Here is a 20,992-nt window from a genome sequence, read left to right as displayed (position 1 = left end):
CAGATCCAGAATTAAAGAGACAAAGATGCATCTCCCCTGCGTGATACTGAAGTTTCACAAGGTCTGCATGATATTGAAGTCTCAGCCACCTTTCCCTCTCTCTGTGTTATCTCAGAACTTCCATCAAAGTCATCTAAACAGAGTATTTCATTTCTTGAGCCTAACATGCAGAGGCACTGCACTTTCAAGCAGCCCTTTTAGGAAGGGGCAGTAGATTACTACCCATTTCTCCTTGCTGGCCTGACCTGGCATTCAGCAGTCCATGGAAATGCATACAGACAAAAAATTACATGCTTGCCATTTGCCGATTTCTTGAGAGTGAAGCCTGTAAAACACAGGAGAACCCTTGACATTGCAGGAAGGGAAGGACAGACCTGACCTGACAGCCAGCAGGCTTTACAGGCTGGGCTAGATGGTGACTGTAGCCCGTTCTGGAAGTTTATAGTACAAGGGTCAACTTTTAAAGTCAAACCTAATTACAAGGGCACAAGCTTAAGTGGTAATGACAGGCTGGAAAGAACTCTAACTGTGAGCAATGTGACCAAAAGGAGTCAATTGCAGATGAAGGACAGGCAGAAGTACCTTGTACGGGCGGCGTGACAGACTGCATGACCATAGGCATCGCTGTCTTTAGGGGAGGATCCCACATTGTGTTTTACTAAAATTTCAGCAATAAACATTATGAATTCCAATCAAGGGGAACAGGTCAGGATTAGCTCCATCTCCCTAAAACAAATTTGGCGAGACTGAAAGTTTAGTTCTCTAATGTGGCATAAATGTCATTTTTCTTAAGGGTTTTTTGAGGGGGGTTCCTTTTTTTGTTTTGCTTGCTTTATTTTTTCTAAACACTGAAAGCTTCCCTGGCCTGCTTTAATTCACAATAATTACCTATTGTAATAGTTACCTGCACAGATAATGACCACAGGATTTTATACGGATCTTTCTCTTGTTTATATACAACCCAATGCCAAATTGTTAATTGTCCTTAAGATGAATAAAATGGCATTACTGCACTTAGCTTCTTTTGTTTGAAGAACACAAATTTCTTACAGACTGTAAAAAACATGGTACTCTGAGGCACTCCAACAATTTCACAGCTCACCTTTTCAAATTTCTTCTCCTCCCACATTCTCTGCAATTTCCACAAATTTATTGCAACCTGAGACCCTTCAAAACATACCTTAAAAGCAAAGTTCTGTGTTATACTGCCAGCTTCTACTTTGGCCCACCTTATGCTCAGTTACCAAAGGAGTTAATTTTTTTTTTTAATTTAAAAAGGATCACTCATAACAATGTTTTGGCTTCCCCCCCCCGGAGTTTGAACGCTTTAGGACAACAGTCATCTTCTATCTGTCCAGCACTGTTTAGAATCATAAAGCTATGTGAGTATTAAATCTCAGAAGAAAATGAAGAGGAATAAGGAAATAATTTCCATGTTTTCAAAAACATGCCTCCTATTATCCATCCAAGCATTTAAAATGTCTAGCAGATAATAAAGCATAATTGTTCTTAAGATTGTGTTTGAAAGTAGTAATACTGTGACATTTATGCTTTTCTGTGAAAAGCTATTTTCATCCCTATTTCTCTTTGGAGTCCTCCTATAACATGTGGGCTGATGTTATCTCATGAACCTTGTTTTAAAGAGTATTGAAAATGTGCACCCTACGCACATATGCAACAACTGACAACGATGTCTACATCCAGCTGGACAAGTTGACGTTCATTTTATCAGAGATTTGAGAGATTTACAAGGTAAGGTTTCAATTCTGATTGAAATTTCTCAAAGGAGCCAATAATCTCTCTAGAAAAGGACAGCACAGGTAACAAAACCTGAAGCTTGATGCTTAAATCATTACTTGAATGCTTTTTGTCTTCAATTTGTTTTAGCTTTAGTGGTTTGAAATAGATTAGTATAATGTGCTTTGCTCAGTGAATTCACTCAGTAAAAAGACCTGCTCTGACTTTACACAAAATTTAATGCTGAGTGCTGTAACACTTCCCTTGCTGAAGGATCTTAGGCTGTTCCTGAATCAGTTAAACACCGCACAGCTCCACTTCTTACAGCTATACATACGTGAGAGGTGTTTTGGTCAAGTTCCTCCCATGTTTACAAGAACTGGCACATAGCTATACAGGGCTGCCGCCTTGTAAACCCATAAATCCATGGAGCAAATAAATGTGCCTCCTACTTCATGCCTGTTTCTACCACTGACTTCTCCACCGCATTTGCTTGATTCAAAAGCCAAAAGATCATTTCACTGTGTCACTGTCATACCCACGCAGCTTCTGCAATTACCAGCTCTGCAGAGACCAGCCAGGATTCTCAACACCTCTCGTGCTGTGATAAACATCGTAATTGATACAATTAGAATGCAGGTGACAATTTTACTGGCACAAGAAGCAGGACAAAACTTTAAACTACACTTCTCTGCAAGGACTTACTTATAAGTATCCTGGGATATAAGCCAAGTAAGCTGATGTAGTTTAACCATTAAACACATCATAGTCCAAGTTCTCTTTGCAGAAACATTAAGTACAAATAAGTCTTGGCTTACTGTAAAACTAAGTATCTTCATTTAAACTTTCTGTGCTGCACATATATATATATACACATGCTGCTTAAACTAAGGAAGCCTTAGAAATTATGGAAAAAGAGACTGAAACGAAGGAAGTAGGATGCCAGCAATATGCTATAATGTAAAGGCTAACGTGACTCAATGTACTTAATCCTTATTTTCCACTATGTTCTGCAATTATTATACATCACAGTCAGAAAGAAGTTCCTCATCTCTATAATTACACAGAACAGCTTCAGCCCTTCATTTCATTTCTCTGATCCAAATACAACAGGCTATTACCTTCCTACGTGTTCAATTGCATTTCTACCATCTCATAGTAACTGAAGTGTTCATCCTGAAATCGGCCAACAAGAAAAAACCTACTGTTTAAGAACAGCCTGTGAACAATGTGTTATCTTGAATTCAAGTGAGCTGGAAGTCAAAATTAAAATACTATCTGCAGCTTTTTTTTTAAAAAATTATGCTGACTTGAGAGTCAGCATTTAGATCAGCTTTCTTAGTACACTAGCTACAGAGTTCTCCATATTCTATACATATACACTGGAAGTAAGACTTTCAGGATGTCTTTAACAACTAAGCCAAAAAAAAAAAAAAAAAAAAAAAAGCAGTTCTTAAACTGATCCCCTAATATTGCTAGGCTAACTATTAAATTCTAGTCTGTACTAAGTCTTACCTGACTCCTTTTCAGCATCTGATTCTGAAACTTCATCTTCTTCAGCTTCTTCTTCTTCTTCTTCTTCTTCTTCTTCAGAACTAGAACTGCTGGAGTCCTTGTTCTCTTCCTCCATTTCCATGGACTTCAGCGTGTCTTCCTCATAAAGGATCTTCTCTTTGCTGCAAGACACAAAAATTTTAAGGACTGCCAGGCGAGCGAGTTATTTCTGAGTTCTACTTCTCGGGAACACACAGACATGATTTGCTATATACAGAACAAGCAAAAGGACAAAATCCATCTCCAGACTCAATGTCGCAGCATTTCCAGCACTGCCGATTTGCCATGGATTCCAATGCCAGCCTCGCATTTCCTAAATTTGCAAGCATTTCTCGGTCAAAAAAACGTGGTGTCTCTTTTCCTAGCGCAACACAACCCGTCAGCTGGGCTGTATGGCTGTGCAGCTGCAGAGGTGCAGCTCTCAGCCCAAAGGTCAAACTGATACTCAGCAAGAGCAGAAGCTGGGGGCCAAACCCAACTCCTGTCCTACTATTCAGCAGGTATGTTAAGAAACAGCTAAAACTGTATTTGAGAGAGCTCAAATTTAAAAGAAACCATGAAATGAACGTGAACAGCAGTGAACTTCTTTAAAACCAGCTGATGCCAGCTGACTGCTAACAGATGAGGCTGGTCTCCCATCACTCTCTGTGCAGCTTCTTTTCAACAGAGGAAAGAGACATACTTGGTGAAGAGTCCTCTTTGAGGCTTGCCGTTCATGTCAGCTTCAATTAGCTTATTCCTCGTCTCCTTCTCACTTCGCAACTGTCAAAAAGTCCAAAAAAATTGGAGAAAGAATGAAAAGAGACATCTTAACAAGCCACCTCAGCACAATCCAATAATTACCACAGCATAAGGTCATCCCAACCTCGTTAGATGAAAAATACTGTGGATTTGTTTAACAAGCCAAGCATTCAACAGATGCACATCTGCAAGAGCACTGGATGTCTTGGACTAGAGCTCCATAAGGGCACAGCTACACACCCAGCATGCCCTTAGACTCAAGCTGCAATTTAATAAAACCTTCCGAGAAGTCTGCAGCAGTCCCTGCTGAGACCCAGAGTCAAATCCCGGCTTCCACACCACTGCCCTGCACCTGCCCACGCAGACGCAGCGCTGGAGGTCTGTCCACATGCGTTTGCCCATGAAATCAGGCTCGACTGTCAAAAATCTGCTGCCTTTGTAACTACTATCTACTTGCTCTCAGAGGAAAGCATTCAAGGATGCCCTTTACAGGCAACCGACGGCTCTCCCATGAGGATGGGGCACTTCTTAAATCCCTCAAATGCCAGCACTAAGTCATCACACAAGAATACCTGTGATCACCACAGCAACGGAAATATTTTGCCCAGAGAACAGCAATATTAATTTTGTCACCACTGATGGACAAAACAGTAACCAAAAAATTGTTTCAGTACCTTCTAGAAGCACAGACACAGTTGAGGTAGAAAAAGGGATGGCAATTAGAGGCTGGCTTTTAAGGCTGTCTCTTTTGTGTCATGTCTAGCCTAGTTATTCCTTCTCTTTTGATAGGAGCTGACACCAGGCACAAGAAGCAAAAGCTCTGCAAATTCTGAATGCAGCAAAAGCCACGTGGAGTCCAGCAGAGCCAAAATTTGTGGTACAGCATGTTGTTAAATAGAACAAACTGCTGGAGCACAGGAAAGGGAGGCGCAGGAAACAACCTGCTCCATTCACAGGTAATTCAGAGATTGGGGGAAAAAAATCCAAACCCAAAGCACATTAATTGCTTCCAGCAAAAAAAGTCCCCTCTTCTCTCCAATAACAGCAGCATATCTTTTAGCAAGGACACCATATTGTTCTGCTACAAGCTTTAGATTAAAAAAAGTTCTGATTTGAGAGCCATTTTGAAAGTGAAATAATGTACTTAGAGGAATGTTGTGGAACTGCCTATTTCATCCTTAACAAATGTAAGTTTTCTATTTTAAGTTATAAAAATGGCACATGATAAACACACATGATAAAATGGCATTTCTATTAAAAAAATCATATCCACTAAAAAAAGTGCGATAAAGTCTGGATTCTTGCCTTCTTCCCAGTTCTACTACAGCTTGCTACACTAATTTAATAAATGGAGAAGGCCTTTTTATAGTACTACTATATAGAGAACAAGGGGGGTTGCTAGCCCCTGCGAAGCAGGCCTAAAAATGGGCTAGCGCCCAACCCAAAAAAATTCTTGTTGTTCTGCTTTTTCTTTTTCTTTTCTTCTAAGGAGTGCAGTTATCTGCAGAATCTTGATGTAGTGACACAGGAGGAAATCCAAAATACAACACTGATAGTATTTATCAACACCTCATTTAGGGAGAAGCTGAATAATTTTTTAGACGTTTCTGTGAGTGTTAAGGATGCTATTTAAGGATGACAGCAGCTGTGTTATGATCAGAGCTTGAGTTCTACCACCCACATTGTCAGTTCCTCAAAATACTTTACTGGGTTTTATCAGCAGTGTTCTCATTATGTCTGTTTCTGAATCCAACATTTTAAACGATACTTACTGATTTTTATTTTTTTTAAAGAAGGTTGGTTTGGTTTTTTGGAAGCACCTAAATAAGATAATTGAGTAGAACAGGTGAAATAGGAAAAAATGCAACCCAAACCCAACTTTCTGCTTTACTTTGATCAAGATATATTTTTGCTTTCCCTTTTTATGCCAACTTTCTGCTTATAACCCCTTCCAATATCTCCATTGCATTATGAAATGGCAATTTAATATGGTTTTGAAATCACCAATTTTTTTAGTCCAGAATTCCCGGAAGTTTATAATTTCTTCTCACTCAATCAAAAGTCTCCCTACTGTGAGAAAGGCAGACATGGTTACAGATCTTTCTCAACACTGACAGCATATTTCCTTAGATGCAAACACAAAGTTGACTTGGGTAATCATTCATTAAGAAAAGTGCAGTTTGATGCTAGCGAGCTTGCCAGCTAACAAAAGCAACTGCAGAATAACAATTCCAAAGACGAACTATACATTCTTTACCAGTTTAAATAATTCTGCATATCATCAAGACCTTCTTGATGCAGTCATCCAGTTTTCTAGATTTCTAGCTATTAAAAATATTGGTGTAATTATAGATTCCAAATGACTAACATAAAAAAAATAGCTGGGCCTCAGCTTCCTGCGTCTGTTGATGCCATATGTCTTAGAGAACACCCATGCATGAAAAGGTAATTGGAGAGGTGGAAAATGATCTGTCAGAAACTCACCACAGTCTGTTTCTTCTGCAGCATTTCTAAATGCTCAACTAGTCCCTCATCGGCCACGTCGAATGGCGTCTGGCCCTGATGCAGTAAGAGAAGACAAGAGGATATCTGATATGGCATGGTGTTAATATTAAAAAAAAAAAGCGCTATTTACCAGTGAAGAACAAAAGTGAATGTGCTCCACATCCTCCCTCCCCAAATGCTGAGTAACATACTCCGTTTCACTCCAGAGCAGGGAAAGCCACACGACAGCGATTGTAGTTTCACAACTCAATCCACGATCCTTCCATAATCATGGAAGTGCAGTTCCCTGATTGCCGCTGGTCAAATCTAACAGCCAGGACTAATATATTTGAGTTTCCAGGTTTCTAAAAAGGACACTCTTGTACTGAGAAGGAATGCAACCAACCTGTTCTACTGTATCATTATGTATTTGAACCTCCTGAAAGGCTGCCAATCATCAGCATGCCAAACAATTTGGGAGCCACTTCCACATCCATGGGCATTTACAAAATAAAACAAACCAAAAAAAATCGCTTTGGGGCACAAACCAAGAAATCAGTTACATTTTCACCATAACTAAAGCTATAATAACCATTTCATTAACACCACATAATGAAACCTGCTGGCTAGCGATCGAGTAACTACGGGTTGCCTTGGCCACCTGACCCAGCCAGGTAACAATCCTTGAGTGGGAAGAGCAGGAATGCAGCAAATACAAGCGCGTCTGCTTCTTTTCAAGTCCAGCACAATACAAAAGCCACACACACTTTGGAAAAGCACCTGATGGCACTTAAAACAAAAAGATTCCACATATTTTGGACACCAAAGAGCTCACCATGCTAAAACGGCTCCTTCTCCTAGAGCCATTTCTTTTACATAGGTTTCCAGTACAGACAGATGCACTCAAGCCATACAGTGCCACATTTCTCCTACCAAATTATCTCGCCTGCTTTCATTCCCCGGTGCTGTTCCAAGTACGTACAACCTCATTTCCTCCCCCAGAAGCAGCCACAGCACAACCGAACCCACTCCAGCAGGAAGCGGTTCACAGACACTGCCTGGACATCGCAGCAGGGAGGTGAACGCAAAGAACAACGCTGGACAAGCACACGTCGGCTCTTGAAAATCCATGGGCTCTTCAAGGACAAACTTCTATTACGATGGAAGAGGAATTTTTTTTTCTCCTTTTCCTTTTTTTTTCCTTCCATCCTATTTTTCTTTACTCATTTCTCACGAATCTGACTCATTTTTTTCAATTTCCCTTTTTACGACCAATATAGTAGAACAGGAAAGACTTTGAGTTGGCAGTTTCTCAAGGGTTCACTAGTTTTCAGTGCCTCATACCTTAGTATAAGCATATTATTTTGCACTCCAAGACTGTCGTCTTTGTTGTTGTTTAATTTGTCAGGATTACACTAGAACAGGAAGACACAGATTAGTCTCCATCCTTTCTTACAATCTTAGTCCTGAAGTTTAGTCACTGACCTTTTCCACTAATACTTGAAATCTTTTCTGCCTTCCTCCAGTCAAGATTATTTATTTTCTGACGCTTTTAAATGCTCCAGTGCCCAAGCTAGGAGAACTGCTCACTGTGTAACTTTGTCATGGCGTTGGATCAAGCGGTAGGCAATAAAGTTGATATTCATCTGGCTAAGTTGTGCCAACATCCATGCATACTAACCAGCTTATTCCTGATGTCCATGTCGCACAGTGCCTCAGCCAGGATGGAGCAAGCTTCCTTCACTCCCCAGTGTGCAGCAGCATGCAGCGGAGTCCAGCCGTCATTGTCCTGGACATTCAGATTAAACCCAGCCTGGATCAAGAGCCTGAGGAAAGAAGCAATATTGATTTCTGCCCACCTGAGAATGACTTCTCAACACAGAAGAGTTCACACCATGAGCCACAGAGTAGGTAATGTGGTTCACAATGAGCCCATAGTTTCTGAGCTGGTTTATTCACCTAAGCAACATCCCACTCGATACGCTTGCAACTGTAACAGAAAAGGGCAGTAAATGAAAAGTGACTTCGCTGTAAAACCTGCTGGAATGTGTCTAATTGATAAGGTTCCCTTTCAGCATGTCCTAAACTGGGAGAACACCTTAATTGCTAATCTGGCATCAGTGACCCCGTCTGAACTCCTGCTCCAATGGATGAGACACACCAGACTTGCTGAGGCACTACGTGAGCAACATCTCTGCAGACTGCCATCTCCGTAACAGGGAGCCAAGCACAGCACCTGGCATGGAAAGGACATTTGGTAACTGGAGCTCAGTCTTGGTTCTACCAGAGAACGAGGCCACACCACAGGAACAGTCCGTAAGGAGACGATGCCAGCAGGACTGCCAGGTAAGAAGTGGTGACATAACTGTGATTGACAGATGTGAAATTTCTAAGTTAAATAACCCGCATTTGGGTTAAACAACCCAAAATGAGTTTTTGCAGACCAGTCCTTGCACAGTTAAAGCAAATCTTACTCAAGTGAACTTGCCTGGGAACGCCCTCGCATCGCATTTACTGCTGTGCACCTTCCACCCACTCCCTTCTCTATCAGATCAGAGCGCTAGTGTTGCATAGCATCTGGAGCTTGAATATTTAAAAACAAAACAAACAGAGAAGAGCCAATTGTAGTCTGAAGCTTCAGAGACATATGCACAGTGGCACACCAGTGATCAGATCAAAGTACTGAGCAGCTCAGGTATCAAAACTATTATCCAAAATGGCTTGAATATTGAAGAACATCCCAGGGGAATTCCGCAAGTCTGGTAAAACTGCTACTGAAAGTTTCCATCATGGGGAACTCCACCATCCAAAGCCACCTGTCTGCAGCACACGGGAAATGCAGCACAACCCCAGAATGGCACCAACATTTTTGAAACTCCTGCAGCTCTACACCGATGCATTACTGTGCTAAATAAAACACAGTCATCCTATAGCAGCAGTGTGTTTCTCTGTGAAAGAAATTTTAAATTAGGTGCTGACTTTATGTTGATTTTCCAGCTGGCAAAAGGGAGGAACATAGCTGCTAAGAGACTCAAGGTCACAGACAAATTCCACGTCTCATTTGAGAGTTAGCTAGCTCCTGGCTTTCAGCCCCTTTGGTTTAAGTCACTGAGGCTTTGTATTTGAACTTACAGGGTGGCCATAAAATACACAAGAGTGAAACAATGTCAGCTCTCCGCGAGATCTGTTTATCATTATAACAATTAATGCCAAGGAGTAGCTGTCCAGAACTAGTCACCCTGCAAACAGTGAATGCAGCCTTCATTCACGAGTACTGGACATACAGCCCTCCACTGAAAGGCCACGGGACCAACACCTCAAATTCAGGAAACATTACATTTCTACTCCACATGAGCTGTGGTAGATGAGTGTTCTTGGGCATGGTACAGGCACAGACAGCTTAACTCAATTATAAGTTCTAATGAATGAATACAAATAGGAAACATGGAGAACAACAGAATTACTAGAGCTTGGTAAGAAGCAGCTCTTGCACATCAAGTCATGCCGCTTGAAAGTATGAAATTAAGGATCAAGACAGACGAAGGCTTCCAGAAGGGGGTTTACTGTGGGCAATAGAGTCACCTTGCTGATGTTTATGGGCAGCTCCACCCTTACATAAAGAGCAGAGAAGAACACTTTACTGTTGGAAACCTTAATTTGACCTTATCTGTCAAAATATTAATGCTTTATTGCCAGGAAATACTACACCGGGCAAGTTTTTGCTCATAAGCTTGTTGGTGCCAGAGCAGTAGAAGCAGAACTGTTACGTGTTGGAATCCTCTGTCACCGCTGACGGCTGCAGGAGCCATAGCATTAAGGAGCAGGGGACAGGGAGATAGGGTGGACGCTGCATTTTTCCACTAGACTGGTCATGTAAACTGTTGGGGTGTTTGTGATTGTCATGCAGCACGTACTGTCACTTTGCAGGCTGAAATTATACTTTTATCCCCCAATACCATTTAACTTGCTAGTCCTAAAACTCTAATAGTGAAAATTAAACCTTCTAATTTACATCTCACTCTCTGAAAAGCTTTCATCATTTTAAAGGCCTAGAGGTATGAAAGGGAATCTTCCAGTGCCTATGTATTTCTATACCACCCTGGTCGAGCACATAAACCTACAGGGCCTTTTGAGAAACAGCAGCCTGAAAATCTCAGTATGAAACAAATTTCTCTCAACTATAAAGCTATATGTATTCCTTAAGAAAACCAGCCTTAATTCAGTGCATCAGCCCTGGGAAGGAGCTCCTACCTCATGACTTCAGAATAGCCCTTTGCCGCAGCAACATGAAGAGCTGTGGCACCTGTTCGAGGCTGCTTTATGTCTTCAATTCTCCCGCTGTTCAGCCACTGGCGGGCATCCTGTAGCATTTGCTGCTCTTCCTCTTTTCTTGCCAGGTCTAGGTCTACACCTAAGAGGGTGAAGCATAGAAGAAGAGAGATTATCAAGTGAAAGCTCTCATGTACTTGTTAGACTTACCCTATGTTTCATTTGCTACACAGTATTAGTAAACTATTTGTAATCTTCCACACCAAAAAAAAAATTAATAAAAATCAACAAAAGCATCTTCTAGGAGCTGGGAGAACTCCTGCATCATTGACAGAGACTTCAAAGCTGTCTGACTTAAAAAATCTGAAAGTTGAGCCACTGGTTGCAAGCCAGCCCAACTAACTACTAGCGCAACTGTGAACTGTGCACTATGAGTGGAATGATTGCATTCTAAATATGCAGTGTCCTAGATCGAAATAACAAAGTAATGAACAACAGCTTAACAAACTGAATTAAACTATGGTGAAGTATAATCTACAGTGAAGATCTGAAGACATGGTCCTAAGACACCTCCTGCAAGAGCAGCACAACACCAACTGTATGGTCACTCAAAATTCAGTGCAATCTGCAAGCTGCACACACAGAGAACTGTACTGCACCAGAGCCATTCGTGCCAGGCACGCCAAAAGAAGTATTCAGTTAATTCCACCGAGCAAACCACCAAATTCTGACAAAATACAATTCTAAATCATTTTGGGGACAGGAGGCCAAAAAAAAAAAAAATCCACTCTGATGGCTTAAGAGATCTGCTTTAGATGAAGTCAGATGGAGTAAGTTCATCAATACGCAGATCTGGTATAACAGCTACGGACTATGGGGCTATCCAATAACAAGAGGGACAAGTTTCCCACCCTGGGAAACAACTGCTGCGATGTGGAGAGGCCAGAGCGGTCTGGCTGATGGGCTGTGTCAATTGTCACTAAACCCACAAGAGGCTAAACTATCTTGGACTTGTTTTCATGATAACAAGGTCATGTAAGGACAGTGTATCAATCAGAAGTACAACACAACTCCATACAAGATTGATCAGATAGAGCTCACTGACTCAAGAAAAAATATTTAGGAGAAGCTGACAAATCTCAAAAATCAAGAAGGGTGTTGAAGAGCAACTGCCCCTATGGATTAGTTCTTTCAGTATAAGAATGACATGATTCCCAATTAAATTATGGGGCATTAGGTTTAAAACAGAACAAAAGAAAACACTTATCAACTCAGAGTCTGAATTGTGAAACCCATTACTGCAGGATGCTGCAAAGATTAAAAATACAACTGGCTTCAGAACAAGGATTAGACAAATTTGTAGTTATTAAACGTAATGCTATACATGCCAGGAGTTCCCAAGAAGGACTGCACAAGTTCATGAAACAGAAAGCCACAGGGGATTCACAGAAAGCCCATCTGGCTCAGGAATTCCTTGAGGCACAGTGGCTGGATGCTGGGAAAACGTTTGGGAGGGGAATCATACACACTCGTCCTGTTGTTACAGTTTGCAGCAGGCATCTGCTTATAGCTACCGCTGAAGACAGGCTACGGAGCTGGACAGATGCTTATTTAAAGTTTATACCACATTTACTCCAGCAGTCACGATCCTTTTAAACTGTGTCAATGGGAAGCTTCTTGGCGGAGACAGATGGTTGTTTCAGGGCATCTTAGCAGGACGCCGCTAATGTGGTGAAGCAATGAAAAAGCCCAGCAGAATCCCAAGAAGTGTCAGGCAAAATATCTGCAGCTGAGGCAGAATTAGTGCCTTAGTGTCCCGTGAGGTTTCAACCATATTATTACCAAGTACAGTTCTTGATACCCACTTTAAAGAGAGACAAGTTACACTGATGTAAAGAAAGGATCTCGATCTTTCTGGGCACCCAAGGAAGTCTGACTGCAGAGAGGAGACAGGCATGGTTCGGACAGCTCAGTAAAACAAACACGGGCCGTAGACACAATTCTTCTTTTTAAATACGTGAGCAGACTAAATACAAGGGAGGAGGGCTACTCAAGCTTATTTCGAAGTGGAGGGAAAAGGGGAACGAAATAAGAATACCCTTGTCACAAATACCACTAGACTAGAAAGTGAATTTTCTATTTACCAGAAGGAACATGATCCCACATCAATTTTCCAAGAGGAACAGTAACACCAACGACAACCAGCTCTCACTCGGACAGCTACAAACTCACCAGAGGAACAGCAACACAGTTGACACAGCAGCAAGGGACTGATCTCTTCCTAACTATACCTGAAAATAGCTTCAAAAATAAAGTAACCATCATGTGCCACGCAGAATACATCTGTGAGAAGGCTGGATTCAAACCAGCATGCAAACAGCCCCAACACCGACCTGCAGCCATGAAATAATCTAGACTGGAAAGACTCTTTGGGGGTCTCGAGCCCAAACCCCTACTCAAAGGAGGGCAACTTCAATCCCAGATCGAGCTGCTCGAGCTGAGTGCAGCTGGGTTTTGACTACCTCCAAGGATGGAGATTCCCTAAGTTCCTTGGGTTGCTGTTCCAGCACTTTCCTGGGAAACATTTTGCCCCATGTGCATATACATGCAGTCAGAATGTCCCTTGTTCAAGCCTACAACTGCTTCCTCACCCTGTCCTGTGCGGCTCTGAGAGTCCGGCCCCAGCCCCTCCGCAGCCTCGCTCAAGGCGCCGGAGGGCAGGAATTAGACGCCCGTCAGCGTTCTCTTCCCAAGGCCCGATTTGCAGTCCCTAAGAGCCAGCGTGGATAGTTTGGGCTGCATCAGCTCAGTTTGCCTCAGTTCCTCACTTCCCACATAGCTGGGATAAATGCATCCTTCAAAAACATTCCTGATGAACTTCGTAGATAGGGATTAAACTTCTTAGGTGTACGTGCAGACACCTAACCACTCACAGATTAATTTCATGAGCATGAAGAAAATTTTTCACGGATGAAGCATTTCTTAACCATAGCCACAAGTTACACTGCCCAAGACGTTTCTCCTACCAGTGACGTTTTTGCAGGGACAGCAGAGAGCAGCCCCTCAGCCAGGCGCACCTGATGAGAAAGGGGAAACGGCGGAGCGGACGGGCTGCGGAGCGGACGGGTTGCGGAGCGGACGGGCTGCGGAGGTGTCTGGGGCAGGACCAGGACAAAGCCGGTCGCTCCAGGCCAGGCACACTCATTTCCCGGTCCTACTGGTGGCAGGGCTGTAAATCTCACCTCTGTATTACAAGGCCTCAGTGAAACAAGGCCTTGCATTGATACCAGAGGCCAGAATTACATCTCACTTCAAAAGCAAACAGATCTCATGAACCAGCTTTCAGTACTGCGGTGCCTGGCCATGAGCAATCCCGCTGAGGACAGACTGCACCGCACAAACCTTCCGCCTCTCCTCCCCTCTGCTACCAAAGCAAAATTCGCCTGCTGCCTCTTGGGCCAGGTTTCAGATCTCTTCACCTACAGCGCGTAAGCCAGCAGAACTTTCTTACAGAAACTCGTAGAGGTCTATCACTCACATATTCAGCCCCGCTACTGGTTTACCTTGTTTCTTTACTTGTTCCAGCAGCAGGTCCTTCATGGCTGCTTCCTCCGCGATGTCAGACGGGACTTCGCCTTCACTGTTAACAGCAGCCACGTTGGCTCCGTGACTAATTAAGTACCTACGCGAACGAGACCCATGCCAATCTATTAGACCTTGCGTGCAGGCTTCAGTGCGACTTATACAGTAAAACCAAGTAGCGGAACAAAATATTTGGCTTTCTCATTCAAGTTCAATTACCAAATGAGTATCTTATTCTTATCACATTTCTAGACTAAAAAAGTTAATTGTTAAATGCAAGGTCCACTGGACTCACAGTTTGTGTTTCTCTCTAGTTATTCAAATACCCCTAGTTCTTGCACTAACCTGACAGAATACGCCTTTTTTTTTTTTAGGAAAAAAAAGGATATAATAATAATAAAAAGATAAGCCAAGCCATCATCAAATTTTTAATTAGTCTTTTTATAACTATACCAGAACTTCTTTCAAGAACAATTAACGTTGTCTTTGGCTTGTACATCTTGTAACCAGTAAAATTCTGGGAAGTGAAAGAAGTATCTGTTTAAACACCGAAATATAGAAGGGTGAGGTAGGAGAAGATATTTTTGCTTGGTTTTGTTTTAAAATTTATTTTCAATGCCTTTGAGAAATAGTTATCAGTATTCAAATTTTGGTAACATTTTGGTAGCTGTGGTGGACTAAATACACAAGCACAGTATGGCTGGTAAAGAATAATATCATCTTTCATTTGTAGAACTAGTATTTGGGAAGAAGAAAAACCAAACTGATAATGGATCATCCAAAGAGCTAAGAATTGTTCCAGGAGGAGTACAACACACAGAAATAAGTGAGCCACAGAAGATATTTTTTTGCTTAGAATATACTGTAGAGGACTATCGTGAGAAATACTATTGTTTTCCCTTATTCTTCTAACCTACAATGCAGCCTTTATCTCAGAAAAATGATTTCACTACGGAAACTACCATTTACGTTTGCCTGCTCTTTGGTTCCAGTTATTCTAGCGCTCCAAGTCATATATTTGAGCAACTCTCAAAATCTCAGAGCAACTCGTTGGTGCACAACAAGTAGCCTGGTATCAGTATCTTCTCTGGGACAAACAGACTATTAGTCCTTCGTGAGCATAATGAACGCTCAGATCAGACGCGGAATGTTATTTCAAACCCTGGAATCAGAAACTGTGCCAAGAAGAGTCAAATCTTTGTGGGAGTCACTTACAGCAGGTTACTGCTTTGCTTTAAACATCTACTGGACAAAACTGTGTTATATTTACTGTCTCTTCTTTCGTCTGGATTTTATGTTTGTACTCACTAGATCATCTAATCTCTCTATGGCAGGCCGCAGAATTTCACCTGGTTATGTCCAAACTGAACCCAGTATCTTGTGTTGGAAACAAAACAACAACAAAAAAAGAAGATAATGCTCCAATTGTAAGTGGGTTAAGTAACAAGCAGTTACTTTTATCTACTTCTCCATCTTTTGTCAGACAGTATGCAAGAAACAGAAACATAAGATCTGAATTTGAAGAAAAAGAAACGATGCTGTTGGCATATCGGTGATGGTGGAGCCCAGCACATTGCATTTCTCTCTCCAAAGTCTCCACACAACTGCAGTACTGCTCACATAGGCCTGTCTATGGTAAGAAAACATAGCTGCTTTGCAAAGCCTCAGAAGAAGGGCAAGCATTGGTGCAGTCCCCCTTTGAATTGTTTTATAGTACGCCATGTATCTACTATTTGGGGTTTACACCGGAATAGCTAGATATATGTAATTACACTAACATACACTTTGTACAGAGACAGAATTCTTTTCAGTTAGAGGACTAAAATCCCAAATTGCTCTCAGGTAACACTTAAAATTCTACACGGGCTTCCTGCTGACAGAAGCGCACAGCAGGCAGCCAGCAGCAGCAGAGCTGTGCTTCGTTACACGTCTCTGGATTAGCGTCCCTGCCTGCCAGCCACCGTGTTTCCCTTCTGCTTGGCATTGTAGCGAGAGTATCTAATGCATCATAAGTCACTGTAATGGGATCAGCAAAAGGCAACCAGTTGCAGGCTCCACCTTAGTCCTCACAAATTAAGAATTCAGTAACAGGAGAAATGCATCTATTTCCAGCATTGCTTCCCAAGACATTGTGTAAGTCTCAGAGCATCGATCGCCTGTGTATCTGCTCCAAAGAGGGAGTCGTGGAAAGTGTTATAAATACCCAGAACAGCCTGAAACTCACTCACTCTGCTATGTTCAGGTAGCCACACGATGCCACTGCGTGGAGAGGGGTCCAGCCCTCGTTATCTTGCTGGTTCACATTGGCTCCGTTTTCTACAAGGAACTTCACCATGTCCAGGTTCTCATCTATACAGGCCTGAGGGAGAAGGGGAGGGGGGACATCCAGGGGAGGGGAGGATTGAAGAGAAGAGGAAGGGAAGGGAAGGAAAAAAAAAAAAGGTGTTGGTGTTAAATCAAGGGTACAACCTCCATTGGCAGTTTATTGGCAGCAGGTAATTCCTGGGCTGAATTTCCCACACCGTGAGCTAGCGCACCTTAAAACTTAAGGTAGCATGAATTTGTGAACAAAAATGAATTAATTTCAGAACTTGCAAAAATTAATTGTAACTCAGAGAGTCCCCAAGTGGACAACCTTTAAATTTGCTCAAGCTTCACTTCTCACCAATTCATCTGTTTCCTTCCCCTCTCCCACACTGTTACCTCCCTGGCGCACGGGCGCACTGTAAAATGAACTATCTGTATTAGTTTTAGGTATGGCATCAAACTCCTCCAAGCAAGGCAATCTATGTATTTATTGAGATTACGCTGTTCCCTCAAAATGTCAATGAAATAACGTCACAACAACGAACGAAATGAGATATCTCGTGGTAGGGATGAGCAGGGAAAGCATGAGCTCGAGAAGCCTGACTAAAGCAGACCATCCGTATACTGGATGTAATCAGATGTAACCAGAGCAAAAGCAGAATTTTAGAGAAGTTAGTAACTTCTTTATTCAGCAGTATCTATTCATTTCCTCGAGTATAATAAAATGCGACTTCCCCTGCTAGCTCTACAGACCCTGTGAGCTACTGAAGAGAACAACAACCCTTTATTAGCCACTGTATTAATTCCAGAGCCTGCATTTACAGACACCTGCTAGCTTTGAAGCTGCTAGAAGAAAACCTAGCTAGATTTTCAAGTCTCAGCAGTTCTGTTGGGTGGAATTCCTCCTTCCTCAAATTCCCAGCTACAGCACGTTCTGCATTGCGTTTACAGTTCACTGGAGGCTGCTATTTAAGGATGAGCTGGCAATTTAATACATACGTCCAAATGCACGTGCCTCAGCTGAGAAGCACCAAGCATGACCAGGAGGCGAAAGGACTGACTTTTACTGTGTGTCCATTTACAGGCAGCAACCTAGTTCCTCACTACTAGAGAGGGAATCAGCTTGGCCAAAATTCCTCCAAAATCTCAGCACTTGACCCTTTTGCACAGCTTGATGTGGGCACATCTATCAGTTATGGCAGCCAGATGACTTCCAGATGATTGTTCTTCTAAAACGAGCAACACTGGCTATCCATTCCTGTCCTAGCAAGTAATGAAAATGAGGAAATTGTCTCTAACCACCCCCACCCCCCCAAGAGACAATCCTATATTATCCAACATGTTCATCTGCTGCACTGCCTGTTCCAAAGGAGAGGCATGGACATCCAGGACATCCAACTCTTGTTATTCCACTGCAACTGCAAATCCCAAACCAGGCCTTTTACCCCGCAAACACAAGATACTCCTATATTTGCTTGGTTCACAAGTAGCCATGCAAAAGACTAGCTTTTAAATCTCCAGGGAAGCACGTTCCAGAAAACTAACTCCTAGTACAGTTACCCTGCAATCACAGGCACCTCTATGGCACTAGGAAAGGATGCCCCAGGAGCAGACTCAAGCACCCAAGTCCTGACGGAGCCTATGCTGAAGTGTTAGCATGTTTCCTGGCCCTGTTTTAGACTGTTTTACCTTAATCTTTGCCAGAAAAGCACAAGCATAATTCTAGAAACACTTTACTTCAGGGACTGCTCCAAACCCAGAACAGATGAGACTGCTCCTGGGTTGGCTCCATCCACCCCGCTCAGTCCATCAACACTCTCCCACCCTCAGGCACGAAACAGCTTCATCCTGCAAACCCAGCTCTGGGGGACTTCCCTTACATTATTTCAGGCAGTAGAACCAGAAAAAAACCAACAAGCCAAAACAAAAATCTTGGGGACTGAAGAGCATCCCACTGAGGTTGGAGGAGTCCCGGGTCCGAGCACGACGGGGTAAGACATGGTTAGGTCTGAGCAATGTGGATGCAAACTAGGCTCTACCACCAGCCTCAGGAGCAAGGTTTGTTCCTTGGTCCTCTTTATTTAGATCGTCTGGTCCAACCCCCTGCTCAAAGCAGAGCTAAATCTGATGTCAGATCTGGTTGCTCAGGGCCTGCTCCTGCCAGTTTTCACTGTCTGCAAGGATGGAGACTCCACAGCCGGTCTGGGCCCTGTCCCAGTGCTTCACCATCCTCTCGGTGGGTCACGTTTCTACTATCTAATCAGGATTCTTCTTGCTGCAACTTTTGCCTCCTGCTGCAGTAGTACAGATGTACCCTCGAAGTCACAGCGGGTGATGAGAGCAGGAAACACAAGCCAAATATTCCTACTGTACAGGGGGATTAATGTGTGCCCAATATGCACGTGATTAATTTTAAGACATATTCTAGAAGGGATACACCCCTGATTTCCATAGTCCTGCAAACTATGCGAACAAATACGTTAGTGGCTTACATCCATAACAACGCAATCAAATGCAGTAGGAAGGTGAAGTATGCAATGCACAGAGGTGGATGTGGATACACAGAGGAACATAATAATCCCTTTTAGTTCAAGGAGCAATTTTTGGGGAATTCAAGTCTCAGCCTACAAAACTCAGAGCTAATCTCTATTTTATTGCCCTCCATATTTACCGTGATATACTTCAAGTTTTCCCCCAACACACCTCATATAAATTACACTTACAGTCTTATCGATGAGTTAGTTACATTTCAACCCAGGAACACAACCATTAGGTATCACTTTTTAAATAAAACTGACTTCATCTAAAAGTGTATTGCTCTGAGAATAGCCAAGAAAAGTTCGCCTACGCAGTGGTTTCTTTTGAGCACGATCACTTCTGACTAAAGAATTATAGCCTCGAAGAATTTTATCAGTGTGGCTCTGACAAAGCAGTGAGGCAGACATTTCGTGCCTGTGCATACTTACTGCTCTGCTGTATTTGTTTAAGTATTACCTGCAGTTTGAGTGTAAATCTAACTTTAGACTGAAAAATGTCTCTATATGATGAGCTTTGTACATATTTGATAGAGAATTCTATTTACATTGTTTATCATTTAAACCACCCAAGTACACCCACTACCTCTGCACATACTGGGAACTGGCCAAGAGACAAGACCAGTTCTTGCTCAAGCCACTGGATATACTGGACTCTAAAATTAAATATCTGTTTAGGTGCATAAAAGACACACCCCGCCACCACCACCTTTTAAATTTCTGCCTGTTATTGGCCTCATTGTTCTGCTGGTCCCCGTCTCACATGGTCCCTATGGAATGCATGCTAGAAACAGAAGGGATAATGGGATCAAACCCCACCTGTTCCTACACAGAAATCTGCAGTAATTTGACTCGCCTGGCTTCTGAAGAGATAAAACGATGACAAAGCGACAAAGCTACATGGGTGCTGGCAACAGCAGGCATTCGCTCGCTTCCAAGGGAACCATAATGCATTTCATGCTTGCCGTTTGCATTTGCCACGAACATAAAGTCAAGCGCAAAGGTGTATTAAGTCCTTAATGGAGCAGCAATGTATTCTTTAATATCTAAGAAAAATAACCCTCACTCCACCCTTCTGCACCTACGTATCATGAAAAAATGCTGTTCAAGTTCTGTGATCAAGCAATGTGACACTGCTTGGCAAATATTTATTTTAATATTAGTTAGTGACACATAATAATAGAAATGAGCAGAGTTGAGTAACATGAACAGTTTTTCAAATGACTTGAGGCTGCATTAACGTTAGCAGGTATGACTTCTCGCCTGCCTGAAATATCGAGATGCAAGAATTTTTTGCATTTTTGTAACACTACATAATACGAATCATATTGGCCAAGAGTTTAAGTAGTAAGGTGGAGAAGGAGTTTCAGAAAATGGTATTCGACAGAGGTACTGAATAACCCCTGTTCAGTTCTGAAAATCTCATCATTGTCTCATGTAAGAAACTACCAGACATAGGATTATTTGCATCATTTTCAGTCAGTTAGCCTAAAAGAATACACCGCTTGTATATTAATATGCTACAACATATTTAACACATCTTAGAGCAATAATTATGAGGATAATGAGTAAATTGGGGTAATGAGTAAAACTGGTAATTTCTAAAGATCTTCTAAACTTTAAGAACTTTAGAAAACTTGTATAAAAGTTATGACAGATTAAATGGCAGCTTTTAGGGGTTGCAATGTATTTCTGTGTACCAACTGATTAACACTTGTATGTTATCACAGAATTCATACTTGCACACACATTAATGGTATTAATAGTTTCATACACGACATCAT

General features: G+C 42.2%; 1 protein-coding gene across 6 annotated transcripts in view; it reads right to left on the bottom strand.

The window, feature by feature from the left end:
* The window catches only part of PPP1R12B (protein phosphatase 1 regulatory subunit 12B), a 123,353-nt gene that overhangs the window by 73,373 nt on the left and 28,988 nt on the right, over positions 1-20,992 (bottom strand). For all 6 annotated transcript variants that reach the window (XM_075722255.1, XM_075722251.1, XM_075722254.1 and 3 more), the window contains exons 2-8: positions 16,596-16,726; positions 14,349-14,467; positions 10,768-10,927; positions 8,198-8,342; positions 6,517-6,591; positions 3,974-4,053; positions 3,253-3,413 (exon numbers count right to left, since the gene is read on the bottom strand). In XM_075722255.1, coding sequence (XP_075578370.1) covers positions 3,253-3,413; positions 3,974-4,053; positions 6,517-6,591; positions 8,198-8,342; positions 10,768-10,927; positions 14,349-14,467; positions 16,596-16,726 — 871 coding nt within the window. The remainder of the gene's footprint in view (positions 1-3,252; positions 3,414-3,973; positions 4,054-6,516; positions 6,592-8,197; positions 8,343-10,767; positions 10,928-14,348; positions 14,468-16,595; positions 16,727-20,992) is intronic.

This window comes from Pelecanus crispus, chromosome 17, assembly GCF_030463565.1.
Source record: "Pelecanus crispus isolate bPelCri1 chromosome 17, bPelCri1.pri, whole genome shotgun sequence".
Classification (NCBI taxonomy): domain Eukaryota; kingdom Metazoa; phylum Chordata; class Aves; order Pelecaniformes; family Pelecanidae; genus Pelecanus; species Pelecanus crispus.
The sequence above is the reverse complement of the archived record's forward strand: the minus strand, read 5'-3'. Positions and strand labels throughout refer to the sequence as shown.